Genomic DNA, 27359 nt, shown 5'->3' on the forward strand with positions numbered 1-27359 from the left:
TTTGGAAGTGCTATATAAACTAAACACTATGCAAATATAGGATGACAATATTGCTGATAATTACAAATATAAACCTCTAAGGGAGTAACACTAAGTCTTTGTAATCAACCAGTGGCAAGAAATAGGCATTTTATATCCTTTAAAATAAAAGATAAACACATGTTATTCTTTTTAAATAGTTTCATTGCAATACAAAACACATACAATTCACCAATTTAACGTGTATAATTCAATGGTTTTTAGTATTTTCACACAGTTGTGCAACCATCACAACACATTTTAGAACATTTTAATCATCCCAGAAAAAAACTCTGTGCCCTTTAGCAGTCACCCCTCATCCCTCATGGGCTCCCCAGCCCTAAAAAACCACTAATCTACTTTCTGTCTCTGTAGGTTTGTCTATTCTAGACATTTCATATAAGGGGAATTATACAATGTGTTGTCTTTTGTGACTAGATTCTTTCATTTAGCATAGTCTTCTCAAGGTTCATCCATGTTGTAGAATGTATCAGTACTTCATTCCATTTTGTAGCATGTAGTATTTCTTTGTATGTATTTGTCACGTGTCATTTATCAAGTCATCAATTGATAGGCATTTAGGTTGTTTCCACTTTTTTTTGCTATTAAAAGTAATTCTGTTATTAACATTCATGTAGAAGTTTTTGTATGGACGTATGTTTTCATTTCTCTTGGATATATATCTAGAAGTGGAATTGTTAGGTTACTTGGTAATTTTATGTTTAACTTTCTGAGGATCTACCAGACTGTTTTCCAAAGTGGCTATACCATTTGACATTCCCACCAGCAGTGTGTGAAGGTTTCAGTTTCTCCACAACCTTGTCAACATTTGTTACTTTACTTTGCCTTTTTAAAATTTGGCCATCCTAGTAAGAGTGAAGTGGTATTTAATTGCGGTTTTGATTTGCTTTTCCATGATGGCTAGTGATGTCGAGCATTTTTTCATGTACTTGCTTGTCATTTGTATATCCTCTTTGGAGACATGAAATATTTTGTCCAAAATACTCTTTTAACTGCTTCTTGTGTTGTCCTTAATATGAGTGAAACAGTCCTGCAAATGATATTCATATTTCCAAAAAGTAGGTCTTCATCATGACTCACAGTCTTTTTTCTTAATTAATAAACTTTATTTTTATTTTTAGAGCAATTTTAGGTTCACAGAAAATTGAGCAGAGAGTACCCGTATAGTTTGTCCCTTACACACACACACACACACACACACACACACACACACACACAAAATTTACCTTTATTATCTTGCCTTGATCTGATACAGTTGTTACAAATAATAAACTACCATTGACACATCATTATTAACTGAAATCCATAGTCTACATTTGGGTTTACTCTTCCTGTTGTACAGTTGTGTGAGTTTTGAAAGGTGCAAAATGTCACGTATACACCATTACAGTGCCATAGAGAATAAGTTCACCATCCTAAAAATCCCACATACTCTGTCCATTTATTCCTCCCTCCATTCATTACTCCTCCCTAACTACTGGCAACGACTGATCTATTTACTCTCTGTATACGGTTTTACCTTTTCCAGGATGTCATATAGTCATAATCATAGCTTACAGCTTTCTAAATGAGGTAAGGAGTTGGCCTCACATTGTGTGAACTGTCTCCTGGAGCATGTCTAGTACTCCAAGCCAAAAAATGACCATATCAGGTTTTCTGTCCCTTGTCAATCTCATTTGGATAGAGAAGTCAATGGTGTGTCAATGAGGTAAGCCTTGACAACAGATTCAGTCTTCACTTTTACAAGTTATTGGAAAGGTTTTAAAATATTTAAAAATAGGCAAGAATTCTATTGGACCATTTCAGTTAAGTGTGTTCTTGTTCATAGTATCCTGTTCTGAGAAAACAAAGGTGAGTATTTAAGAAATGAGTAGGCCAGGTACAGGGGCTCACACCTGTAATCCCAGCACTTTGGGAGGCTGAGGGGGGAGGATCACCCGAGGTCAGGAGTTCAAGACCAGCCTGACAAACACAGAGAAACCCCATCTCTACTGAAAATACAAAATTAGCCAGATGTGGTGGTGCATGCCTGTAATCCCAGCTACGAGGCAGGCTGAGGCAGGAGAATCGCTTGAACCTGGGAGGCAGAGGTTGCGGTGAGGAGAGATCATGCCATTGCACTCCACCTGGGCAACAAGAGCAAAATTCCATCTCAAAAAACAAAAAAAACAAAACAAAAAAAAAAAAAGAAAAAGAAAAAGAAAAAAAGAAATGAGTAGAAAGTGAGGATAATTATTTATTATGGTCCTTAAAGTGTCCATTTTCTCTGCAGTGGTGGCTCATATCAGTGAGAAAAACAAAACAAATGAAGACTTTGGTCATACCAATGATTCATTCAACCTTCACACACATAGCAGCTAATATGGTTTGGCTGTGTCCCCACCCAAATCTAATCTTGAATTGTAGCTCCCATAATTCCTAAGTGTTGTGGGAGGGACCCAGTGGGAGACAACTGAATCATAGGGGTAGTTCCCTCATACTGTTCTCGTGGTAGTGAATAAGTCTCACAAGATCTGATGATTTTATAAGGGGTTTCCTCTTTGGCATGGTTTTCCTTCTCTCTTGACTGCTGCCATATAAGATGTGCCTTTTGCCTTCCACCATGATTGTGAGGCCTCCCCATCCACGTGGAACTGTGAGTCCATTAAACCTCTTTTTCTTTATAAATTACCCAGTCTTGGATATATCTCTATCAGCAGCATGAACAGGGACTAATGCAGTAAATTGGTACTGGGTAGTGGGTTACTGCTGTAAAGATACCTGAAAATGTGGAAGCAACTTTGAAATTGGGTAACAGGCAGAGGTTGGAACAGTTTGAAGGGCTCAGAAGAAGACAGCAAAATGTGCGAAAGTTTGGAACTTCCTAGAGACTTGTTGAATGACTTTGACCAAAATGCTGATAATAATATGGACAATGAAATCCAAGCTGAGGACCAGGCACGGTGGCTCATGCCTGTAATCCCAACACTTTGGGAGGTTGAGACAGGTGGATCACTTGAGGTCAGAAGTTCAAAACCAGCCTGGCCAACATAGTGAAACCCCGTCACTACTAAGAATACAAAAAAATTATCTGGGCATGGTGGCACACACCTGTAATCCCAGGTACTTAGGAGGCTGAGGCAGGAGAATAGCTTTAATCCAGGAGGCAGAGGTTGCAGTGAGCCAAGATCATGCCACTGCACTCCAGCCTGGGTGACAAAGTGATACTCCACCTCAAAAAAAAAAAAAAAAGAAAGAAAGAAATCATCCAAGCTAAGATGGTCTCAGATGGAGATGAGGAACTTGTTGAGAACGGTAGTAAAGGTGACTCTTGCTATGTTTTAACAAAGAGGCTGGCAGTATTTTGCCCCTGCCCTAGAGATATGTGGAACTTTGAACTTGAGGGGGATGATTTAGGGTATCTGGCAGAAGAAATTTCCCTTTTTTTTTTTTGAGATAGAATTTCGCTCTTATTGCCCATGCTAGAGTGCAATAGTACAATGGCACAATCCTGGCTCACTGCAACCTCTGCCTCCCAGGTTCAAGTGATTCTCCTGCCTCATCTTTCCAAGTAGCTGGGATTACAGGCATGCATCGCCACACCTGACTAATTGTGTATTTTTAGTACAGATGGGGTTTCACTATGTTGGTCAAGCTGGTCTCAAACTCTTGACCCCAAGTGATCCACCCACCTTGGCCTCCCAAAGTGCTGGAATTACAGGCCTGAGCCACCACACCCAGCTAAGAAATTTCTAAACAGCAAAGCATTCAAGAGACGACTTGGGTGCTGTTAAAAACATTCAGTCTTAAAAGGGAAACAGAGCATAAAAGTTTCAAAAATTTGCAGCCTGATTATGTGATAGAAAAGAAAAACCCATTTTCTGAGGAGAAATTCAAGCCTGCTAGAGAAATTTGCATAAGTAACAAGGAGCCAAACATTAATTGCCAAGACAAGGGGAAGAATGTCTCCAGGGCATGTCAGAGACATAAACAGCAGTCCCTCCCACCACTGGCCTGGAGGCCTAGGAGGAAAAAATGGTTTTGTGGGCTGGGCTTAAGGCCTCCCTTCTCTGTGCAGCCTGCGAGCTTGGTGCCCTTCATCCCAGTCACTCTAGCCATGGCTAAAAAGGGCAAAGGTACAGTTCAGGCCATGGCTTCAGAAGGTGCAAGCTCCAAGCCTTGGCAGCTTCCATGTGGTATTGAGCCTGCAGGTGCACAGAAGTCAAGAACTGAGGTTTGGGAACCTCTGCCTAGCTTTCAGAGGATGTATGAAAATGCCTGGATGTCCAGGAATAAGTTTGCTACAGGGGTGAAGCCCTCATGGAAAACCTCTGCTAGGGCAGTGTGGAAGGGAGATATGGGGTTGACACCCCCACAAAGAGTCCCCACTGGGGCACTGCCTAGTGGAGCCGTGAGAAGAGGGCCAACATCCTCTAGACCTCAAAAAAGCTCCAGACACTCAATGGCAGCCCATGAAGGCAGCCAGGAGTGGGGCTGTACCCAGAAAAGCCACAGGGGCAGAACTGCCCAAGACCACGGGAACCCACCTTTTGCATCAGTGTGACCTGGATGTGAGATATGGAGTCAAAGGAGATCATTCTGGAGCTTTATGATTTGACTGCCCTGCTCGATTTCAGACTTGCATGAGGCCATTAGCCTCTTTGTTTTGGCTAATTTCTCCCATTTGGAACAGCTGTATTTATCCAATACTTGTACTACCATTTATCTAGGAAGTAACTAACTTGCTTTTGATTTCACAGGCTAATAGGCAGAAGGGACTTGTCTTGTCTCAGATGAGACCTTGGACTGTGTACTTTTGAGTTAATGCTGAAATGAGTTAAGACTTTGGGGTACTGTTGGGAAGGCATGATTGGTTTTTAAATGTGAGGACATGAGATTTGGGAGAAGCCAGGGGTAGAATGATATGGTTTGGCTGTGTCCCCACTCAAATCTCATCTTGAATTGTAGCTCCCATAATTCCCATGTGTTGTGGGAGGGAGCTGGTGGGAGATACTTGAATCATGGGGTCAGTTTCCCCCATACTGTTCTCGTGGTAGTGAATAAGTCTCACAAGTTCTGATGATTTTATAAGGGGTTTCCCCTTTTGCTTGTTTTTTTTATTCGATTCTGGCTACTGCCATGTAATACATGCCTTTCACCTTCTGCCATGATTGTGAGGCCTCCCCAGCCACATGGAACTCTGAGTCCATTAAACTCTTTTTCTTTATAAATTACCAGTCTTGGTATGTCTTTATCAGCAGCATGAAAATGGAGTTTATACAGCAGCTGTCCCACAAATGTTTTCTGTAACTATCTAACTGTGACAGTAACCAGAATCTTAGTGAGAGAACATGGTTCTCCACCATGATAATGAACTCCAAGAACCAATGTAATTCAAATTTCACTCACTTCCCTTAATAATCAAAAGACAATTAACTTAAGTGCTTAAAAATGTAAGCTATGAATTTATGAATACATTTGCAAATTAATTTATACTTTTATTCTATATTATTTGTTGGTTTAACAATTTTCCTGATTCAGTTCTTCACATCTTTCAAACTATAAGAGATTCCTCCAGTTCTAGCATATGACAGTTAAATAGTTTAATGGTTTTAAATTTATCCTAACTTTACCTTTAGATAATAAACTCCTGGAGACTAGGATTTCTTTGTTCTGTATATTCACTCTGTATCATAGTATGTTATGCCAAGCTATAAAGTAGTGGGCAGAGAAGGAATTCAAGGATTCTTCCAACTCCCATTTCACATTTGGCATATTTGGCAGGTGCGGGCCGGGCGTGGTGGCTCACGCCTATAATCCTAGCACTTTGGGAGGCTAAGGCAGGTGAATCACTTGAGGTCAGGAGTTCAAGACCAGCCTGGCCAATATGGTGAAACCAGATCGCTACTAAAGATACAAAAATTAGTTGGGCGTGGTGGTGCATGCCTGTAATCCCATCCACTCAGGATGCAAGGCAGGAGAATCGCCTGAATCCAGGAGGTGGAGATTTCAATGGGCCGGGATCGCACCACTGCACTTGAACCTGGGTGACAGAGCAAAACTCTGTCTCCAAAAAAAAAAATAAATAAAAAAAAAGAAGAATAAAAAAGAAAAAGAAAAAAAAATAGTACTAGGCATATTTTGCAGGTGCTTCACATATAGTTAATGCAAGAATGACTAAACACCATGAGAGTATGTTTCTGAATAAGAGTGTATGGGGAAAGAATTGAGAAGATGAAGGTTGAAGGAGAGAAGCAGACAGGAAGAGAAAACTGAGAAAAGAAAGCAGGTAAAGAGACTATATGGTTTCTTGTTTTTCTCCTTCCTCCTCCTCTTTTCCCCTGCTCTCCTTCCCTAACTATCAAAACTCTATCTTCTGAAAATACAGTTCAATAAACTCTTAGCTGTGACCTATCCTCATAAATAATTGACAATATGTAGACTGTGATTGAATTTTATGTTTGGCTTTCACGTGTTATATACACATAAAATATAGGATCAAAATATATAAATGCACATTTATACATTATACATAAATGAACATAAAAATAATTCCCTGGCAAGATGGCCAAATAGGAACAGCTCCGGTCTGCAGCTCCCAGCAAGACCAACACAGAAGGCAGGTGATTTCTGCATTTCCAACTGAGGTACCCCATTCATCTCATTGGGACTGGTTAGACAGTGGGTGCAGCCCCCGGAGGATAAGCAGAAGCAGGGTGGGGCATCACCTCATCCAGGAAGTGCAAGAGGTCAGGGAACTCTCTCCCCTAGCCAAGAGAAGCCATGAGGGACTATGTTGTGATGGACAGTGCTTGCTGGCCCAGATACGACGCCTTTCCCATGGTCTTCACAACCCACATACCAGGAGATTCCCTCAGGCGCCTACACCACCAGGGTCCCTGGTTTCAGGCACAAAACTGGGCAGCCATTTGAGCAGACACTGAGCTAGCTGCAGGAGTTTTTTTGTACCCCAGTGGCACCTGGAATGCCAGTGAGACAGAACTGTTCGCTCCCCTGAAAAGAGGGCTGAAGCCAGGGAGCCAAGTGGTCTTGCTCAGCAGATCCTGCACCCACAGAGAACAGCAAGCTAAGATTCACTGGTTTGAAATTCTCATTGCCAGCACAGCAGTCTGAAGTTGACCTGGGACGCTTGAGCTTGGTTGGGGGAGGGATGTCCACCATTACTGAGGCTTGAGTAGGTAGTTTTCCCCTCACAGTGTTAAGAAAGCTGCTGGGAAGTTCAGACGGGGTGGAGCCCACCGCAGCACAGCAAAGCCACTGTAGCCAGACAGCCTCTCTAGATTCCTCCTCTCTGCGCAGCGCATCTTTGAAAGAAAGGCAGCAGCCCTAGTCAGGGGCTTTTAGATCAAACTACCATCTCCCTGGGACAGAGCACCTGTGGGTAGGGGCAGCTGTGGGTGCAGCTTCAGCAGACTTAAACGTCCCTGCCTGCCAGCTCTGAAGAGAGCAGTGGATCTCCCAGAACAGCAATCAAGCTCTGCTAAGGGAGACTGCCTCCTCAAGTGGGTCCCTGACCCCAGTGCCTCCTGATGGGATGAAGCTTCCAGAAGAAGGAGTAGGCAGCAATCTTTGCTGTTCTGCAGGCTTCTCTGGTGATGCCCACGCAAACAGGGTTTGGAGTGGACCTCCAGCAAACTCCAACAGACCTGGAGCCTGACTGTTAGAAGGAAAACTAACAAACAGAAAGCAATAGCATCAACATCAACAAAAAGGATGACCATGCAAAAGCTCCATCTGAAGGTCACTAACAGCAAAGACCATAAGTAGATAAATCCAAGAAGATGAAGAAAAACCAGCACAAAAGGCTGAAAATTCCAAAAACCAGAATGCCTCTTCTCCTCCAAAGGATCACAACTCCTTGCCAGCAAGGGAACAAAACTGGACAGAGAATGAGTTTGATGAATTGGCAGAAGTAGGCTTCAGAACGTGGGTAATAAAAAGCTCCTCTGAGCTAAAGGAACATGTTCTAACCCAATGCATGAAAGCTAAGAACCCTGATGAAAGACTAAAGGAATTGCTAATTAGAATAACCAGTTTAGAGAAGTATATAAATGACATGATGGAGTTGAAAAACACAGCACAAGAACTTTGTGAAGCATGCACAAGTGTCAACAGCTAAATCAATCAAGGGGAAGAAAGGATATCGGAGATTGATTATCAACTAATGAAATAAAGCATAAAGACAAGATTAAGGAAAAAGCATGAAAAGAAACAAACAAAGCCTGCAAGAAGTATGGGACTATGTAAAAAGACCAAACCTACATTTGATGGTGTACCTGAAAATGATGGGGAGAATGGAACCAAGTTGGAAAACACACTTCAGGATATTATCCAGGAGGACTTCTCCAACATAGCAAGACAGGTCAACATTCAAATTCAGGAAATACAGAGACCACCACAAAGATACTCTTCGAGAAGAGCAACCCCAAGACACATAATCGTTAGATTCACCAAGGTTGAAATGAAGGAAAAAATGTTAAGGGCAGTCAGAGAGAAAGGTCAGGTTACCCACAAAGGGAAGCTCATCAGACTAACAGCAGATGTCTCTGCAGAAACCCTACAAGCCAGAAGAGAGTGGGGGCAAACATTCAACATTATTAAAGAAAATAATTTTCGACCCAGAATTTCATATCCAGCCAATCTAAGCATCATAAGTGAAGGAGAAATAAATCCTTTAGAGACAAGAAAACACTAGGGATTTTGTCACCACCAGGCCTGCCTTACAAGAGTCCTGAAGGAAGCATTTAATGTGGAAAGGAAAAACTGGTACCAGCCACTGCAAAAACATACCAAAATGTAAAGACCAATGACACTATGAAGAAACTGCATCAACTAATGGGCTAAACAACCAGCTAGCATCATAATGACAGGATAAAATTCACACATAACAATATTAACCTTAAATGTAAATGGGCTAAATGCCCCAATTAAAAGACATAGACTGGCAAATTGCATAGAGTCAAGACCTGTTGGTGTGCTGTGTTCAGGAGACCCATCTCAAGTGCAAAGACAGACATAGGCTCAAAATAAAGGGATGGAGGAATATTTACCAAGCAAATGGAAAGAAAGAAAAAAAAAGCAGGGGTTGTAATCCTAGTCTCTGACAAAACAGAGTTTAAACAAACAAAGACAAAGAAGGGCATTACATAATGGTAAAGGGATCAATGCAACAAGAAGAGCTAACTATCTTAAACATATATGCACCCAATACAGGAGCACCCAGATTCATAAAGCAAGTTCTTAGAGACCTACAAAGAGACTTAGACTCCCACACAATAATAGTGGGAGACTTTAACACCCCACTGTCAATGCTAGACAGATCAACGAGACAGAAAATTAACAAGGATATTCAGGACTTGAACTCAGCTCTGGACCAAGCAGGCCCAATAGACATCTACAGAACTCTCCACTCCAAATCAACAGAATATACGTTCTTCTCAGCACCACATTGCACTTATTCCAAAATTGACCACACAATTGGAAGCAAAACACTCCTCAGCAAAAGAATGGAAATAATAATTAATAGATGCAGAAAAGTCCTTTGATAAAATTCAATACCCCTTCATTCTAGAAGCATTCAATAAACTAGGTATTAATGGACCATATCTCAAAATAGCTGTTTATGACAAATCCACAGCCAATATCATACTAATGGGCAAAAACTGGAAGCATGCCCTTTGAAAACTAGCACAAGACAAGGATGCCCTCTCTTACCACTCCTATTCAGCACAGTATTGGAATTTCTGGCCAGGGCAATTAGTCAAGAGAAAGAAATAAAGTGAATTCAAATAGGAAGAGAGGAAGTCAAATTATCTCCATATGCAGATGACATGACTGTATATTTAGAAAACCCCATCATCTCAGCCCCAAAACTCCTTAAGCTGATAAGCAACTTCACCAATGTCTCAGGATACAAAATCAGAGTACAAAAACCAGAAATATTCCTATACACCAATAATAGACAAACAGAGAGCCAAATCACGAGTAAATTCCCATTCACAATTGCTACAAAGAGAAAAAAGTACCTAGGAATCCAACTTACAAGGGATGTGAAGGACCTCTTCAAGGAGAACTACAAACCATTGCTCAAGAAAATAAGAGAGGACACAACAAACGAAAAAACCTTTCATACTCATGAATAGGAAGAATCAATATTGTAAAAATGGCCATACTGTCCAAAGTAATTTATAGATTCAATGTTATTCCTATCAAGCTACCATTGACTTTCTTCACAGAATTAGAAAAAAATACTTTAAATTTCATATTTCATATGGAGCTAAAAAAGAGCCCGTATAGTCAGGACAATCCTAAGCAAAAAGAACAAAGCTGGAGGCATGATGCTACCTGATTTCAAACTATACTATGAGGCTACAGTAACCAAAACAGCATGGTACTGGTACCAAAACAGATATATAGACCAATGGAACAGAACAGAGGTCTCAGAAATAACATCACACATCTACACATCTACAAATAACATCACACATCTACACACATCTAACATCACACATCACACATCTACAATTTGTCAGCTTTGATAAACCTGACAAAAACAAGCAATGGGGAAAGGATTCCCTGTTTAATAAATGGTGTTGGGAAAACTGGCTAGCCATATGCAGAAAACTGAAACTGGACCCCTGGCTTACATCTTAAACAAAAATTAACTCAAGATGGATTAAAGATTAAACATAAGACCTAAAACCATAAAATCCCTAGAAGAAAACCTAGGCAATACCATTCAGGACATAGGCATGGGCAAAGACCTCATGACTAAAACACCAAAAGCAATTGCAACAAAAGCCAAAATTGACAAATGGGATCTAATTAAACTAACGAGCTTCTGCACAGCAAAAGAAACTATCATCAGAGTGAACAGGCAACCTACAGAATGAGAGAAAATTTTGGCAATCTATCCATCTGACAAAGGGCTAATATTCAGAATCTACAAGGAACTTAAATAAATTTACAAGAGAAAAACAAATGACCCTATCAAAAAGTGGGTGAAGGATATGAACAGACACTTTTCAAAAGAAGACATTTATGCAGCCAACAAAGATATGAAAAAACGCTCATCATCAGTGGTCTTTAGACAAACGCAAATCAAAACCACAATGAGATACCATCTCATGCCAGTTAGAATTACGATCATTAAAAAGTCAGAAAACAACAGATGCTAGAGAAGATGTGGAGAAACAGGAATGCTTTTACACTGTTGGTGGGAGTGTAAATTAGTTTAACCATTGTGGAAGACAGTGTGGTGATTCCTCAAGGATCTAGAATAGAAATACCATTTGACCTAGCAATCTCATTACTGGAATATATACTCAAAGGATTATAAACCATTCTACTACAAAGACACACGCACACATATGTTTACTGTAGCACTATTCACAATAGCAAAGACTTGGAACCAACACAAATGCCCATCAATGATAGAGTGGATAAAGAGAATGTGGCACATATACACTATGGAATACTATGCAACCATAAAAAAGAATGAGTTCATGTCCTTTGCAGTGACATGGATGAAGCTGGAAGCCATCATTCTCAGCAAACTAATACAGGAAGAGAAAACCAAACACTGCATGTTCTCACTGCATGTTCTCTCTCATGAGTGAGAGGGAATGGGAGGGATATCATTAGGACAAATAACTAGTGTAGACGACAGGTTGATGGGTGCAGTAAACCACCATGGCCTGTGTACACCTATGTAAAAAACCTACCCATTCTGCACATGCTAAAAAAAAAAGAAAAGAAAAAAAATACATAAATACATCATACATTTATCCACCTAAACACAGACTAAAAGCTTAATAAATATTGAGGTAATGTATGAATCAAGCTGCTCTTCCAGAATCATAAGAATCATTATCTCCAACTTTCTAAGGTCAGAAACTTGATTTTACAAAATTACTTAGTAGACAGACTCCAGAGAACTGAGTCATATAACTAAGTATTATAAGAGAATAATGCACGAATGTATATAGGTCAGGTTATGGGTATGAGTATATAAGATTGATTCAGTAATTAATTATAGTAGCTTTTACTTGCTTATAGAAATGGGCAGATGTATTTGGGAAGCACGTTTATAGTTCATAATGTAGTTCAGTGTTCATTCAATTAGAGGTATTGCATTATCTTAAGGTAATTTTTGTGATTAAGTATAGCCCTCTAAAGAACAAACACCATTTCCCTGAAATGGAGTTGGACTAGAATTTATATACACTTCCAGAGTTTGAGTCCCAGCTTCAAAATTTCTCCAGTTCTTTCTTACTTTAAATTCACCAATGGCTAAAATAAATGTAAAACTCTGTAACATTATGTTAATCAGTTACAGAGTTTACAATTTATGGACATTTCGGGAAATATTTTATATCCAAAGAAAGTAATTGTAAAAAAGTATGGTGTCAAGAAAGTCATTTTTTTTTGTTTTGCTTTTGATTTTCTTTTCTTTTCTCTTTTTTTTGAGACAGGGTCTCACCATGTCACTCAGGCTCGAGTGCAGTGGCATGATCATGGCTCACTGCGGCCTTGACCTCCCAGGCTCAAGTGACCCTGTCTCCCAAGTAGCCAGGATCACAGGTGCATGTTACCATGCCCAGCTAACTTTCTAGTTTTTTGTAGAGATGGAGTCTTGCTATGTTGTGACTGGTGTCAAACTCCCGACCTCAAGCAATCCTCCCATCTTGGCCTCCCAAAGTGCTGGGATTACAGGTGTGAGCAACTATGCCTGGCCGAAGAAAGTCATTCTTTCATATACTTTAACATCCTAAACTTTCTCATCTTTGCCTCTTGATATTGGGTATATCTTGCTTTTGTGGTCTGTAGCCCACACTATTCACTGCTTTCAAAGAAGAGGAAAAGAAGTAGGTTAGTCACTTAAAGTTTAGCCACTCTAGAAAAAACAATCAAAGAAACTTATACTTTGTTTTTTTCCAATGCTAGATTTGCTCTAGAGATAAAATACTTGTTAACATGGTGTAGGTATATGGAAAGATGAGTGATAAGAAGACTGACCTGTTCTATTGTCCCTTCCTGAATGTGAATATAATGATTAAATGATTACCTCTGTCCAAAAAGATAAGGTTACAAAGCAGAAAATGGCTAGAAGGTTAGAGAAACATGTCTACCATGAAGATATTTTGAGGGGGAAGAGGCTGAATATAGAACACAGAATAGTTTTGAGCAGAATACTGTACATTGGATATCTTAAGAGAGATGATTTTAGTAAAGAAGAACTATCAGTAGTTGTAAAATGAATTAAAGAAACAGCAAAATAAATCTTCAAACTCTAAAATGTATTCTTTAAACTCTAAAATGTAGCCTTAATAAATGATTATTTATTATTTATCATTAATAATCATGTATTATCTATTAATCATGTATATGGTTACATAAAAAATAGAAATGCACTTTAACGGGAAAACACTAACTCTAGACTTTCTGACTAGAGATTCAAAATGACCTATAGAAACACACATTTTTGGATATTTTTCACTTTATTGAATTATTTTGTTCTTTTCCTATCTATATTCCTATTTTTTATCAATGTCAGTGCCTTTTCTTCTCCTTATAAACAATTATTTGTTGTTGTTAAGCCCTGAGGAGGCGCTTTAAAAGATGATGATGGGAACCAAATGATGTGTGGCTAAAGTGTCTAAATAACATTTTTTAAAGTGTAATTAGCTCCCTTTCTGAACTATGTAGCATTGTCTGAAGGAAGGAGGTTGATGGGGAGGGGCAAGTTCTTACTTGTCTGGAATAGATGTATACGGAAAGATGTATATATTCTCTCCTCCAACCCACCCCCTCCACAAAATCACTCCAATTATGCCAATTGTAAATTTATTTAGTTTAACAAGCTCCTACACTCAGAGATGCCAAAAACCCTAGAATAATTATTCCCGTCAATCACGGGTAGGTAAGTTTTATTTAATCTGGGTGTATCTATTATTAGTTGAGATTTTTTACAAACCAGTTTTATGTAGGCAGAATAGTTTTACAAGAAAACCAAACAAAGCCTTTGGGCATGTATTCTCCAGTTCAACAAAAGACCTACCATTCTTTAGTGTCTGATACTTATCTCTTTTAACCATTATGCCCAATTGGTCTCTCACGGCAGGTGTCATGCCCTGTTTGAAGAATATTTTGCTCTGTTTGGAGAATAAAGCTAAGTTGGGCAGAGCCTGATATTTGAGGAGGGTAAGGTTAGGTGGGTGGTCATGAGTAGAAACATAAAATACCAAAAAATGTCAAAAAAATATAAATAGAAAATGGTATGGAAAGGGATCAGTGAAAGACTTTACTGACAATGTAATACTTTGGCCTACTCCAAAGCTGATCATATCATTCCTGCTTTGTTGTCAAATGTATGATACTCAGGCAAGTCTGGAATATGAAAACCCTCAGGCTATCCTAGCTGAGCCTCCTACAGTCATGGTATCCTCAGTTCAACTCAACAGGTCTCCATTTGGTCACTAACTATCCCCTAATTTCCACAGGTAAAGAAGAGAGAAAAGCAGAGAAAGAGGAAAGAAACGGAGAGCTACATTCCAGTTAGTGGCTACGGGTAGGAAAGTTGGACATTTATTCTTTTCTTCCCTTGCCATCTTATTTTGAGAAATCCAAATTCCAGGATGCAATAAATACACATGGGCACACACACACTCACACATATAGTGCTCCAAACAAATATGGGTTAGCTAAAGACATATAAAACTGTTAATGAAAATGCTGGAATGAATTTGCATCAGTAATTTTAAGAGAATTCTTGGTTTGTTTTGTTCTAAAGTATACCAAAAGGTATTTTAATCTGAGAATCACACATTTTCATATCTATACTATCAATAATTTTAACTATAATCCATATTGACTCAATATTACAGTCATGAAATCTACAGAATAACATATATGTCACAAATAAATATATATCATTGGGAATATAGCATGATTTAGGAAATATTTCTCCAAATTGTGCTCCATGGAATATTGTTCCATGGAATGAATGATAACTTATGCTACACACACACACACACACACACACACACTTTAATGATTAAATAGGACTGGCTACATAATTTGTAGGGCCCCGTGAAAAATGAAAGTATGAGTCCCTTTGTTAAAAAAGCATTAAGAATTTCAAGACGGTGACTGCAGAGAATGAAAGCAATAATGGGTCTCTTCTCTTTTTTTCTTTTTTTTTTTCTTTTGAGATGGAGTCTTGCTGTTTCCTGGGCTGGAGTACAGTGGCATGATCTCAGCTCACTGCAACCTTCGCCTCCCGGGTTCAAGCGATTCTCCTGCCTCAGCCCCCCAAGGAGCTGGGATTATAGGGGGCTGCCACCATGACCAGCTAATTTTTGTATTTTTAATAGAGACGGGGTTTCATCATGTTGGCCAGGCTGGTCTCAAACTCCTGACCTCGTGATCCACCTACCTAGGCCTCCCAAAGTGCTGGCATTACAGGCCTGAGCCACCACGCCCAGCCAAAAATGGGTCTTTTCTAAGCATGGGCCCTATGTGACAGCACAGGCTGGACACCCTTGAAACTAGCCTTGGTGAAATTGTGTAAGAAATGCTGGGTTAAAAAATGTCAAACAGATTTCTTTGCAGCAAGACTTCTTATAGCCTTTTATATACTAATGTGTACTGTGATCCTTCAGGAGGTTCACATACTGTATAAAGGTCCTCAAATATATTTGACCAAAGCTCTTTTGAATTATTATTTTAGCAGGATCATCTTGTAGGACCAATGTTCCACAGAACACACATTGTAAAAGGTAGCTCAGGCTGTGCAAACAGGTTATAAAATCAATTTGTTAGTCATAAATCACTATATATTTCCCATTTTGTGGCATTTTCCCCATATTTGGAATGAGGTAACTAGAGATAATTATAGATGCAAATGGTGTGTATTCACTAAATCTACTGTCCTTCACTATTTGGTCTTTTACCATTTGGAGAGTCAACTCAGTGGCCAAACATCACAAATGTTTTCTGGGCCAGGGCACTAGAGATGGTCTGATTGAGACTGTATCACAAGCCAACTTATTTTTCCCCTTTATTTTGTCAATTCAGAGGAAGTAACATCCTTACTTACCATTACCCAGTTCCCAAGAAATGTTGTACTTTTTGCTGGCGCTGTACTTCAACAGACTCAGGGCACTAGAACTGTTCCAGGAGTTATTGGGATTACGACGCAGTGCATTTAGAGCAAATATCAGGTGGAGTCCAGAGCAATCAGCAAAGTTATAAAGTTTGTCTAGAGACCTGGCTGGGAAGAAGCAAAGAAAGGCTTGTAACTTTCAAATCAACATTCCAACAAAAGGAAAATAGTAGCTAATATAAAAAGCCTTTCTATGAGCTTCCCACTAATAAGGAATAACACAGACAGGCTTCTATAAGGGACTATTACCTCTTGGTCTGAGTACATTTCAAGGTGACGTTTAGAAAGCAGCAGACAGGGCCGGGCGCGGTGGTTCACACCTGTAATCCCAGCACTTTGGGAGGCCAAGGTGGGTGAATCACCTAAGGTCGGGAGTTCAAGACCAGCCTGACCAACTTGGAGAAACCCCGTCTCTACTAAAAATACAAAATTAGCCGGGCGTGGTGGTGCACGCCTGTAATCCCAGCTATTCAGAAGGCTGATGCAGGAGAATTGCTTGAACCTGGGAGGCGAAGGTTGCGGTGAGCAGAGATTGCACAATTGCACTCCAGCCTGGGCAACAAGAGCAAAACTCCGTCTCACACACACACACAAAAAAAAAAGAAAAAAAAAAAAAAAGCAGCAGCAGATAGATTTCCAGAGGTTGCAAATTGGCAACCAGATCTAGTCTGTCATATATTTTATTTAACAAAAAGTTGAATTGTTGATGTTTAAAAATGGGAAGATTTCACAAAGTAGCTGAATTTCTTAATTTTTCTAGAAAAGTCAGACAATATGGCACTGCTAGGTCCATATTCCTACAGGACATAGTAGGAATAATAGTCAGGGTACAAGGCCAGGAAGGATGACTGGCTGGTGAGTCTTGGAAAACAGCTCAGCCTAGTATGATTTCCAAAACTTTTCACTCAAGTCCAGATTTCTAATACTTCTGACAATGGAAATACTATGACCACTATTAGAAATATGTTCATTGCCAGGCGCGGTGGCTCACGCCTGTAATCTCAGCACTTTGGGAGGCCGAGATCGGGGGATCACGAGGTCAGGAGATCGAGACCATCCTGGCTAACATAGTGCAACCCCGTCTCTACCAAAAATTAGCTGGGCATGGTGGCGGGCGCCTGCAGTCCCAGCTACTCGGGAGGCTGAGGCAGGAGAATGGTGTGAACCCGGGAGGCAGAGCTTGCAGTGAGCCGAGATCATGCCACTGCACTCCAGCCTGGGCAACAGAACGAGACTCCATCTCAAAATAAATAAATAAATAAAATAAATTTAAAAAAAAGAAATATGTTCATTATCAGGTTGATCCCAGATACCATCAACTCTATCACCATGTGTCTCTTATTTATCCCATTCCTTCATTTCAATTGCCACCATTCTTTTTCTGGCTGTCATTTACACTTGGATAACTTACTACGATTTCTGTACTTGCCTGTCTACTTCCGGATTCTTCCCATTCAGCCAATTCATCTTCCCCTAGTAACTCTCAGCCAATTCATCTTCCCCTAGTAACTCTCAGCCAGTTTTACTCAATCCTCAAAACCCTAGTGGATTTTCAAGACCATTTCCTTCCTTAATTCAAGGCTTCTACAACTCACCCATAATTTCCCCCTCAACTTTAGGCCTCCCTATTTCTCTTAATGAACTCTTTGTTGATGTCAGCCAGTTTATTTGTTAGGGAACTCCTTGCCCCATTGACCTTTGTTCTAATATTCTCCGTATTTGTCATGCTCTTATTCCTTTTTAAAACATATCCATATTTTACTTGTCCTTTTACACAGTGTATCCCAAGGTATGGATAACATGACTTCAGGTAGTAAACAGTTTTAAAAAGCTTCTTAGATTAATAATTACATAGAAGAGTTTACATTAACCTGTATTCATTAAACGTAAAGCAGAGTTTCTCAAATAGGGTTCTGTGAAACACTAGGGTTCCACAAGAGGTCACCAGAGGTTCTGCAAGAGATGATGCAGAGTGTCCAAGTTGCCCGATTAGCAATTTTTTTATAGATCTTTTAGTCCTTTAAAAAGGAATCATTATCATTGGGTTGAGTATTTTATCAGTTTTTGAAGCAGGATATGGGAGGACTGCCATGTTCATCTTCTTATGTATACAAGAAAGTATTTCTTAAGAAGCACCAAGAACAAGGACAGAAATTGTCTCATTTCAGTTGGAAATAAAATGGATGTAAACCTATATCATACTCTACCCAGAATTGGGTAACTGGGCAACAACAACAACAAAAGGAATAAATTTCACATTCAGGAAATACATTTAATTATTATTTTTAGTTCCAAAATAACAATTAAAATTGCAATGCATTTATAGCTTAGTAAAGTGATCATGAAACCAGTATATTATAATTTTATAATTATCTATATGCTATTAGGTAAAAAAATAATTTTTTTCAAAGTCTCATATAAAATTGTATCACAGGCCATAATTTTATTCATATTGCTTTGATATATAGTTTTACTTGCTTTACTATTCAACCTCATTAATACATTTTTATATTCAAAATAATATTAAAGTGAATTCATAACCTTTATTTAAATTAAACCTAATAAACCTACCTTTAGAAAAATTTGATCCCACTGTGGCTTAAACTAGTTACTTAACAAAAACAAATTATGTTTACCTTATAAGATTTTCAAATTTATGAAAAGGAAATAATGAAATTAATTTCAAGAAAGACAGTTAACTACTCTTTTTTTATTTTCAATAACAGTTGTCTAAAAAGTCATTTTTAGTTTTAAATAGGACTTGCATTTACCATACCTCAGTAGTATTGATACAACAGAAATCTGTTTTAAGACTTTGAGGCCCACTTGTATAAGATACAATAAAAACCAGTAGGATTTTTTTGAAAAAGAAAAACTGAAGTTTCTTTTATCTATACCATTAGAACTGGTATCCTTTGTGGAGAGAGGGAAACTATGCAAAAAATAGGTTAAGAAACTGGCCAAACTAAACAGCTTTTAAAGAAAATATAACTCTCTGTTTAACAGAGCGTTTGCAATATTGGATAATTATATATTTACAACTAAATAGTCACTCTAATATACTATGAGCTTTAGATATAATACTTTTATCCAGAGGTTTCCCTGATTTTTGAGAATTATATTATAGATTACCAAAAAAATAATTTGAGTATTATAAGATCAACAGAGGTCCATTTTTAAGTCTTCTAATATTCATGTGATGAAAGTTATATTATTTTATCAGGAAAAAACTCAATATTCAATTAAATAACATTTTGTTCATCCATAGTTGCAACAACATCTTATAATCTATTAAGTATGCAATAAAATTACTTATTTTCATAATTTTTGGTTTCATTTATATATTAAAATCCAAATCAAATGTTTGCATCAAAATGTAATATGAATGACTGATATTCCTTTTGGATAGATTGATCCCATTTAAGTGGTCTTTTTCTAAAACTAATTATTTCCATATAATGAGTATTTACTGTATATGTTTCATATGTATTAGAAACACAAACACACATCAAACACAAAAGCATATCAAACCTGTGATTTCATGGATTTGATGGTTTAAGGCAAGGAAAAATGTATTTATGAAAAAAATGTGTCAACATGAAGAGCAGTATGGGAGAAACAGTATGGATAGTTTGTTCACATAGCAAAAATTGGGAACTAGAATGCTAAAAGTTTGGGAAATACTTCTTTAAGAATAAGTTTAAGTCCTGCCTCTTCCATGACGCCATTCCTGAACACACCAACCTCCTGAAAGTGATTTCAACTTTCTCTAAACTCCAGAGCTATACCATTTTTTGGCATCTCACTCCTCTGTGACATGATATTATCTTGGGATTTGCTTCTCGATTTATTCACTTCTCCAGAGTGAATGACTTGTTTTCCCAGTTAAACTGTGACATTTCTTAAGTCTGGTACCATATCTTATATCCTTCATAGCATCTACCACACAGCAATTTTCTGCCTTAATATTATGCCAAAGAGTTCTCAAGGCCCAAATCCTTTTTGTTGCATAAAAGTGGTCTATAAGAAGTAGAAAGGGACAAAAGAGACATTTGTCTAAAATAATTATTGCTAGGCTTGTCGCAGTGGCTCACGCCTGTAATCCCAGCACTTTGGGAGGCTGAGGTGGGTGAATCACCTGAGGTCAGGAATTCGAGAGCAGCCTGACCAATATGGTGAAACCTGTCTCTACTAATGATACAAAAAAATTAATTGGGCGTGGTGGCACACGCCTGTAATCCCAGCTACTTTACTCAGGAGGCTGAGGCAGGAGAATCGCTTGAATGTGGGAGGTGGAGATTGCAGTGAGCCAAGATCATGTCATTGCACTCCAGCCTGGGTAACAAGAATGAAAATAAGTCTCAAAAAGAATAATTATTGCTAATCTATGAAACATGTTATACAGTTTATTAGAAAAGTACTTATATTTGAATATAGAGAATTTAGTAGATACTCAAGACATGTAATCTCCCTTAGAACATTTGCTCAGGTTCCATCAAAGCAAGTAGATACCCAAAGATGACTTTCTACTCCCTCTACCAGAGGGGGCCAATACCTCTATGTTTTCTAGTCAGGGTGCATTAACATTTCACCAGCATATAATTCTACGAAGCATTGGGTAGTAGGCAGTTGAAGATGAGGAGCTGGGACTTGAGAAAGATGTAAAAGTATATAGGCTTGGGTGTCACTCAGTGCTGACAGTTGATGCTGTGAAAGTTCTTGAGATTTCTGAAGGGCAAGGTGGCTGAAGAGAAAACCTTAAGAAATGTCCACATATAAGGGTCATGGAGAACAACAATAACAACAACAAACAGAGAAGAAGAAGAACCCAGATATGCCGTCTTAAGGAACCCAAAAGAAGAGAGTTGAAGGAGGTGCTGTTTCATAATCGTAGGTGTTCATGACAAACTGAGGAGCAAAAGGACTGAGAAAAAAAAAAAGAAATTAGATTTAGGGTGTGATGAGAACTTAAAGAATGAGTAGATGAACAAGGAATAGATTCTGATACATTCAACTCACTTATTGAAGTTCTGTGGTGATAAAAGGAAGAAAAGAAACAAAATAGTAATGAGAGAAATACCAGATTTTTTTTTAAAAAATTCAAGATCCAAGAAAAGCCACCTCTTTAATAAAGCTAATCTCAGTTTTCTATTAGGAAAATGTAGATAAGGGTCAATGAATTCACACTAAGATATGAATGACAGATTATTTCTCTTAGTTTCCCTAGGACTTGACACTTTAAAAACCAAACAGACAAGCAATCCAACAAACAAAAAATTGGACATTCATTAACTTATTAATTTATTCAACAGATATTTATTAAGCACTTACTATGTGACAGGAACTATTATACACCATATATATCTGCATGTATACATATATACATGCATATATATATATCTGTATATATACATATATACAAAAAGATTATATAGTATATAATAGTGCCAGCTCTATGATGGTGCAAAACCAATGCACGTTCAGCAGAAATCGTACTTCAAGTACTCATACAACCATTTTGTTTTTCACTTTCAGTATAGTATTCAATAAATTACTTGAGATATTTTATACTTTATTGTAAGATAGGCTTCAGTTAGATGATTTCGCCCAACAGTAGGCTGATGTAAGTGTTCTGAGAGCATTTAAGGTAAGCCAGGCTAAGCTATGATGCTAAGTAGGTTAAGGTGTATTAAATGCATTTTTGACCTACGATAGTTTCAACTTATGATGAGTTTATTGAGACATAACCCCATCATAAGTTGAGGAGCATCTGCATGTGGTATATATACACATACATGTATATAAACATGTGTATATATATACACACATACATGTGTATATATGTGTGTGTATATACACATACATGTGTATATATATACACACACATACATGTGTATTATATACATACACACACACACACACACACTTATACACACATTTATATTGCAATGAGCAAAACAGAAAACAGGCCCTACCCTCATGGAGGTAACATTTAATGTGGCCAGCGGGGGAAGTAAAGCAGGGTAGGAGATAGTATAGAACCAATAGTAGCTAGTATGCTATTTTAGATAAGCATCACAATTAAGGTATCATTTGATCAGAGACCCAGTGGAAGGAAGGGAGCAAGTCAAGTAGATAACTATGGAAAGAATTCCAGGCAGAGGGTCCCAGAGTAAGGGCAAAGGTCCAAGACAGGTGTGAGACTGATGAATGTGAAGAACACTGAGAGGCTGGTGTAGCTGCCCCAGAATGAATGAGAGGGAGAGCAGTAGGAGATGAGATCACAGTGGTAGCAGGGCTATGTCGTGTAGGGCCTTATTGGTCATTATAAGAACTTTGGCTTTTGCCCTCATTGACATAGAAGCCATTAGATGGTTCTGAATATGACCCAACTCACATTTTAAAATCATCACTCTGGCTACTGAGCTGAAGAGACTGAAGGAGGTGGGAAGAGTAAGGGTGAAAGCAAGGAAATTAGGAATCTATAGCAATAATTGAAGCAAGGGATCATTGTGGCTTGGACCAGGGTGGTAGCAGCAGAGTGGGAGAAGTGGTTGGTTTCTGGGGATGTTTTAAAGGTTGAGCCAGTAAGATCTGCTGAATGATTGGAATATGGTGCGTGAGAAAAAAAGAGTCAAGAAACTCTGAAGTTTTTGGCTTAAGCAACAGAAAGATAAAGTTGCTATTTATGAAGGAAGTGTGAAAGATTGGGAGAAGAGAGAAGGAGAAGGCCAAGATGAGAATTTGGGTTTGGGGCATGTTGAGTTTGTAATGTCTTTAGATGTATAGGTAAAGAATTTGAGTGGGCAGAATATGCAAATCCAGAGTTAAGTGGTGAGATGTGGATGGAAAGTATAAAGCTGACTAAGCAACACATTTTCAAAGGTTGGGAGAGGTAGAGAACCTTTCACTGGAAAGAAGAGAGACAGGAGCTGTCACAGGGATCTTCCAGTTTACAGATGCCAATGTCATCAACGTGGCTTAGTTTCCCTCCCAGCTCTTCCCCTTCTTCCCTTTAATGCTGAGCATCTACTTGAGTCTCACCTTCCTTGATTCCCTATTCAGGATTAACTTTCCACCTTTTTATCCTACTTTTGTTACGTATTTCCCTCAAAGTCACAGCTATCCTACTTTTCCCTCCATTATTTGACAGAGACTATAAACATTTTCTTCATGTTTTATAAGCTACTATGCAAACAAAGCTTATAGACATGGCCCCAGCCCTCACTTTCCAAATTGATGGCCCCCTCTAAGCTCCTCTTCCATAGAAATGATGGAGCCGTAGCTGTTACCTGGGAATTAAATTGGCACAAATTTTTACCAGACTAGTGTTTGAGACCAAGTATATGCAAGTATCACACAGAAAACATAGTTAATTTGTTTTAAGGACTCAGTTCAATACTGTTTTTTTCTTAATTGGCAAAAATAACTCTAATACTCCTTTGTGACTATTTTATTCTTTTGCAACCTTCACATGAAGAAAGACTGTTTTTTCTGTGTGGTTAAGAACTTGGGCACATGATCCAGACCCTTAGCTCTTGGAAGACAGTGCTGTTGACTCCAGAAGGAAAAATGGGTGCCTATAGAACAGCATCAACTTATTCTAATTGTGAGCATGTGAGAATATGTACAGATTATCAAGTCATATGAACAACAAAATGTAGAGACTGGACATACTTGAACAGAATACAATACCTTGATGTTAGGCCTCTGAGGACAGCTTCCCCATAATTCCCCAAGAGGAAAAAACATGCAATGGAAAGGGGCCTATTTGGAGTTGGACTAATACTAGGGATGACATCTTAAGTATTGAGTTATTAAGAAGCTTTAATGTGTTGTGATAGAACTCAAGAAGCAAAATCAGAAGCCAAAACTACTGAGAAGTTAAAATTTAAGGGTTTACTTCTGTGGAAAGATTTCTTTAAAAAATAAGACTTTAATGCTATTGCTTAACTCTTCTACATAAACTCTGTTCTTTTTTAAACACAATTCTCAATCTTTCTATGAGTCTATTCTATGTATCTTTTGGAGGGAACAGGCTCCCTTCTCACTGCTCTTAATACAACCTTGCATTTGGTTGTAGTGAGACAAAGAACATTTGAATTCTTCTTATCTAGGTTCATGAAAGGAATTTTCAGGCTCTGAAAAATAAACACTATTATGAAAAGGATAGAAAAATATGTGACTGTGACAAAGACACATTCTGTAAGGAAAAAAGTCATAAAAACTTGGAAACAAAAGAGCTGCATAAGAAAGTCAAGTCCAATATGAAATAAACTAAAATGTGATATAGTCTTAAGCAGTCAAAAGAGTACAAAGTAAAGAGAGATAATTTGACCTTGAGGATAGGAAGGTTCTTTGAGTAGTCTATGGGTTTTAATATTAGATATACAGTGGAAAATGTTAACCTAACACAGATCTTGTCCCAACAGTAAATGACATTTATATTGTCATAATTATATAAATACTTTTTATTGCTTTTTTGATATGTAGCTACTTTCTGCAGAAAAGTATAAATAATTTAACTGGGATTACAGAACAAAATGTAATAACACCAATGATAAAGTAAAAATAAATGTGTTACTGAAAATTGCAAGAATCTTGAAAGAGGGTAGGGGAAATAGATAAAAGGGCATCAGTATTAATATTCTCATCTTACAGAGCTGTAAAAGCATCAAGAAATACTGTCAAAAGACCAAAAAGATATCTGCACTCCCATGTTTATCACAGCACTATTTACAGTAGCCATGACATGGAATCAGCCTAAGTGTCCATCAACAGATGAATGGATAAAGAATACGTAACATACATACACAATGGAATAATACTCAGCCATAAAAAGAAAAAAATCCTGCCATTTGTGACAACATGGATGAACATGGAGGACAGTACGTGAAGTGAAATAAGCCAGGCACAGAAAGACAAATACTGCATGATTTTACTCATATGTGGAATCTAAAATAAGTTGATCTCAAAGAAGCAGAGAGTAGAATGGTGGATACCATATGCTGAGGACTTTAGTTGGGAGGTGGGGATGAGGAGGTGTTGATTAAAGGATACATAATTACAGTTACATAGGAGGAATAATTTCCAAGAGATCTATTGTAGAGCAAGGCAACTACAGTTAATACATTGTATTCTGTAAAAACATAAAGAGAACAGATGTTATGTATTCTCACTACAAAAATGATAACTATGTGAGAAAAAAAGTCAGGTAATGACAAGTGCTGGTGTGGGTAAGAGAAATTGGAACCCTTTGCATTGCTGGTGGGAATGTAAAATGCTGCAGCCTCTGTGGAAAACAGGGGTGGTTTCTCAAAAAGCTAAATCTAAAATTACCATATGATTCAACAATTTCATTCCTAGGTATATATCCAAAAGAACTGACAGTGGGGACTCAAAAGGATACTTGTACTTCAATGTTAATAGCAGCATTATTCACAATAGTCAAAAAGATGGAAAAAGTCAAGTGTCCATTACTAATAAATATATAAACAAAATGTGGTATATCAATACATTGGAATATTATTCACCCATAAAAAGGAATGAAGCACTTTTGCTGGCACCTTCCATCAGAGTGTTGTGGCCAGCAGACTGGAAACATATTGGCCCCTCCAGAACAGCAAGTGCTTAACCTCAGGGGCCAGAGGACAAAGCCTTGGGCCTGGTACCAGCCCCCAGAGTTAGAGCATGCAGCCCAGAAATGCTTAGCTGAGCCTTAGCCCCTGAAATCCAGAAAGGAAACCAGTCAGCTGAATCCAGCTTATACCACAGTCAAACCTTCAAGGGCATCAAATAATATAAAAGCAAAAAAACCCTATCCAAATGACAGTGACTTCAAAATTAAAGGAACATCAGCACCCACAGATGAGAAAGAACCAGTAAAGGAACTCTGGCAACTCAAAAAGCCAGAGTGTCTTCTTACCTCCAAAGACCACACTAGCTTCCTAGCAAGGTTCTTAACCAGGCTGAAATGGCTGAAGTGAGATATAGAATTCAGAATCTGGATTGCAATGGAGATCATTGAGATTCAGGAGAAAGTCGAAACCTAATCCAAGAAATCTAAAGAATCCAATAAAATGATACAAGACCTGAAAGATGAAATAGTCATTTTAAGAAAGAACCGAACTGATCTGATAGAGTTGAAAAACTCACTACAAGAATTTCATGATATAATCTGGAAGTATTAACAGCAGAATAGATCAAGCTGAGGAGAGAATCTCAGAGCTTGAAGGCTAGTTCTTTGAATCAAGTCAATCAGACAAACATAGGGAAAAAAGAATACAAAGTAATGAACAAAACCTCTGAGAAATATGAGATTATGAAAAAGACCAAATCTATGACTCACTGGCATTCCTGAAAGAAGGAGAGAGAGAGAGAGCAAGCAACTTGAAAAACATATTTGAGGATCTTCCCCATGAAAACTTCCTCAACCTCGCTATAGAGGTTGACATTTAAATTTAGGAAATTCAGAGAACCCCTGTAAGATACTATCCAAGAAAACCATCTCCAAGGCACACAGTCATCAGATTCTTCAAGGTCAATGTGAAAAAAATATATATTAAAAGCAGCTACAGAGAAAGGGTGGGTCACCTACAGAGGGAACTTTACCAGGCAAACAGCAGACCTTTCAGCAGAAACTATGAGCCAGAAGAGATTGGGCACCTGTAGTCAGCATTCTTAAAGAAAAAAAATTCTAACCCTAAATTTCTTTTCTTTAAGAATGCTGACTACAGGTGCCCAATCCAGCCAAACTAAGATTCATAAGCAAAAGAGAAATAAAATCCTTTTCAGACAAGTAAAAGGTAAGGGAATTTGTTACCACCTGACCTTCCTTAAAAGAGGTTCTTAAGGGAGTACCAAACATGAAAATAAAAGACTGTTTTACTGGTCATTACAAAAACACACTTGATTGACACTATAAAGCAACTACCCAATCAAGTCTGCATAAACATCAGCTAATAACAAGGTGACAGGATCAAATCTATACATGTCAATGGTAACCATGAATGTAAATCAGCTAAATGCCCCACAAAAAAGGCACAAAGTGGCAAGTAGGATAAAGAAGCAAGACCCCACTGTATGCTGTATTCAAGAGACCCATCTCACATGCAATGACTCATAGGCTTAAAGTAAAGAGATGGGGAAAAATCTA

At 38.3% G+C, this 27359-nt stretch overlaps 1 protein-coding gene across 5 annotated transcripts in view; it reads right to left on the reverse strand.

The window, feature by feature from the left end:
• The window catches only part of HPSE2 (heparanase 2 (inactive)), a 782696-nt gene that overhangs the window by 274528 nt on the left and 480809 nt on the right, over nucleotides 1–27359 (reverse strand). For 3 of the 5 annotated variants that reach the window (XM_077947182.1, XM_077947181.1, XM_015147906.3), the window contains exon 4: nucleotides 16139–16312. The exons of the other annotated variants lie outside the window; for them this stretch is intronic. In XM_077947182.1, coding sequence (XP_077803308.1) covers nucleotides 16139–16312 — 174 coding nt within the window. The remainder of the gene's footprint in view (nucleotides 1–16138; nucleotides 16313–27359) is intronic. 5 annotated transcript variants of the gene reach the window in all.

Source organism: Macaca mulatta, chromosome 9 (assembly GCF_049350105.2).
Source record: "Macaca mulatta isolate MMU2019108-1 chromosome 9, T2T-MMU8v2.0, whole genome shotgun sequence".
NCBI lineage: Eukaryota > Metazoa > Chordata > Mammalia > Primates > Cercopithecidae > Macaca > Macaca mulatta.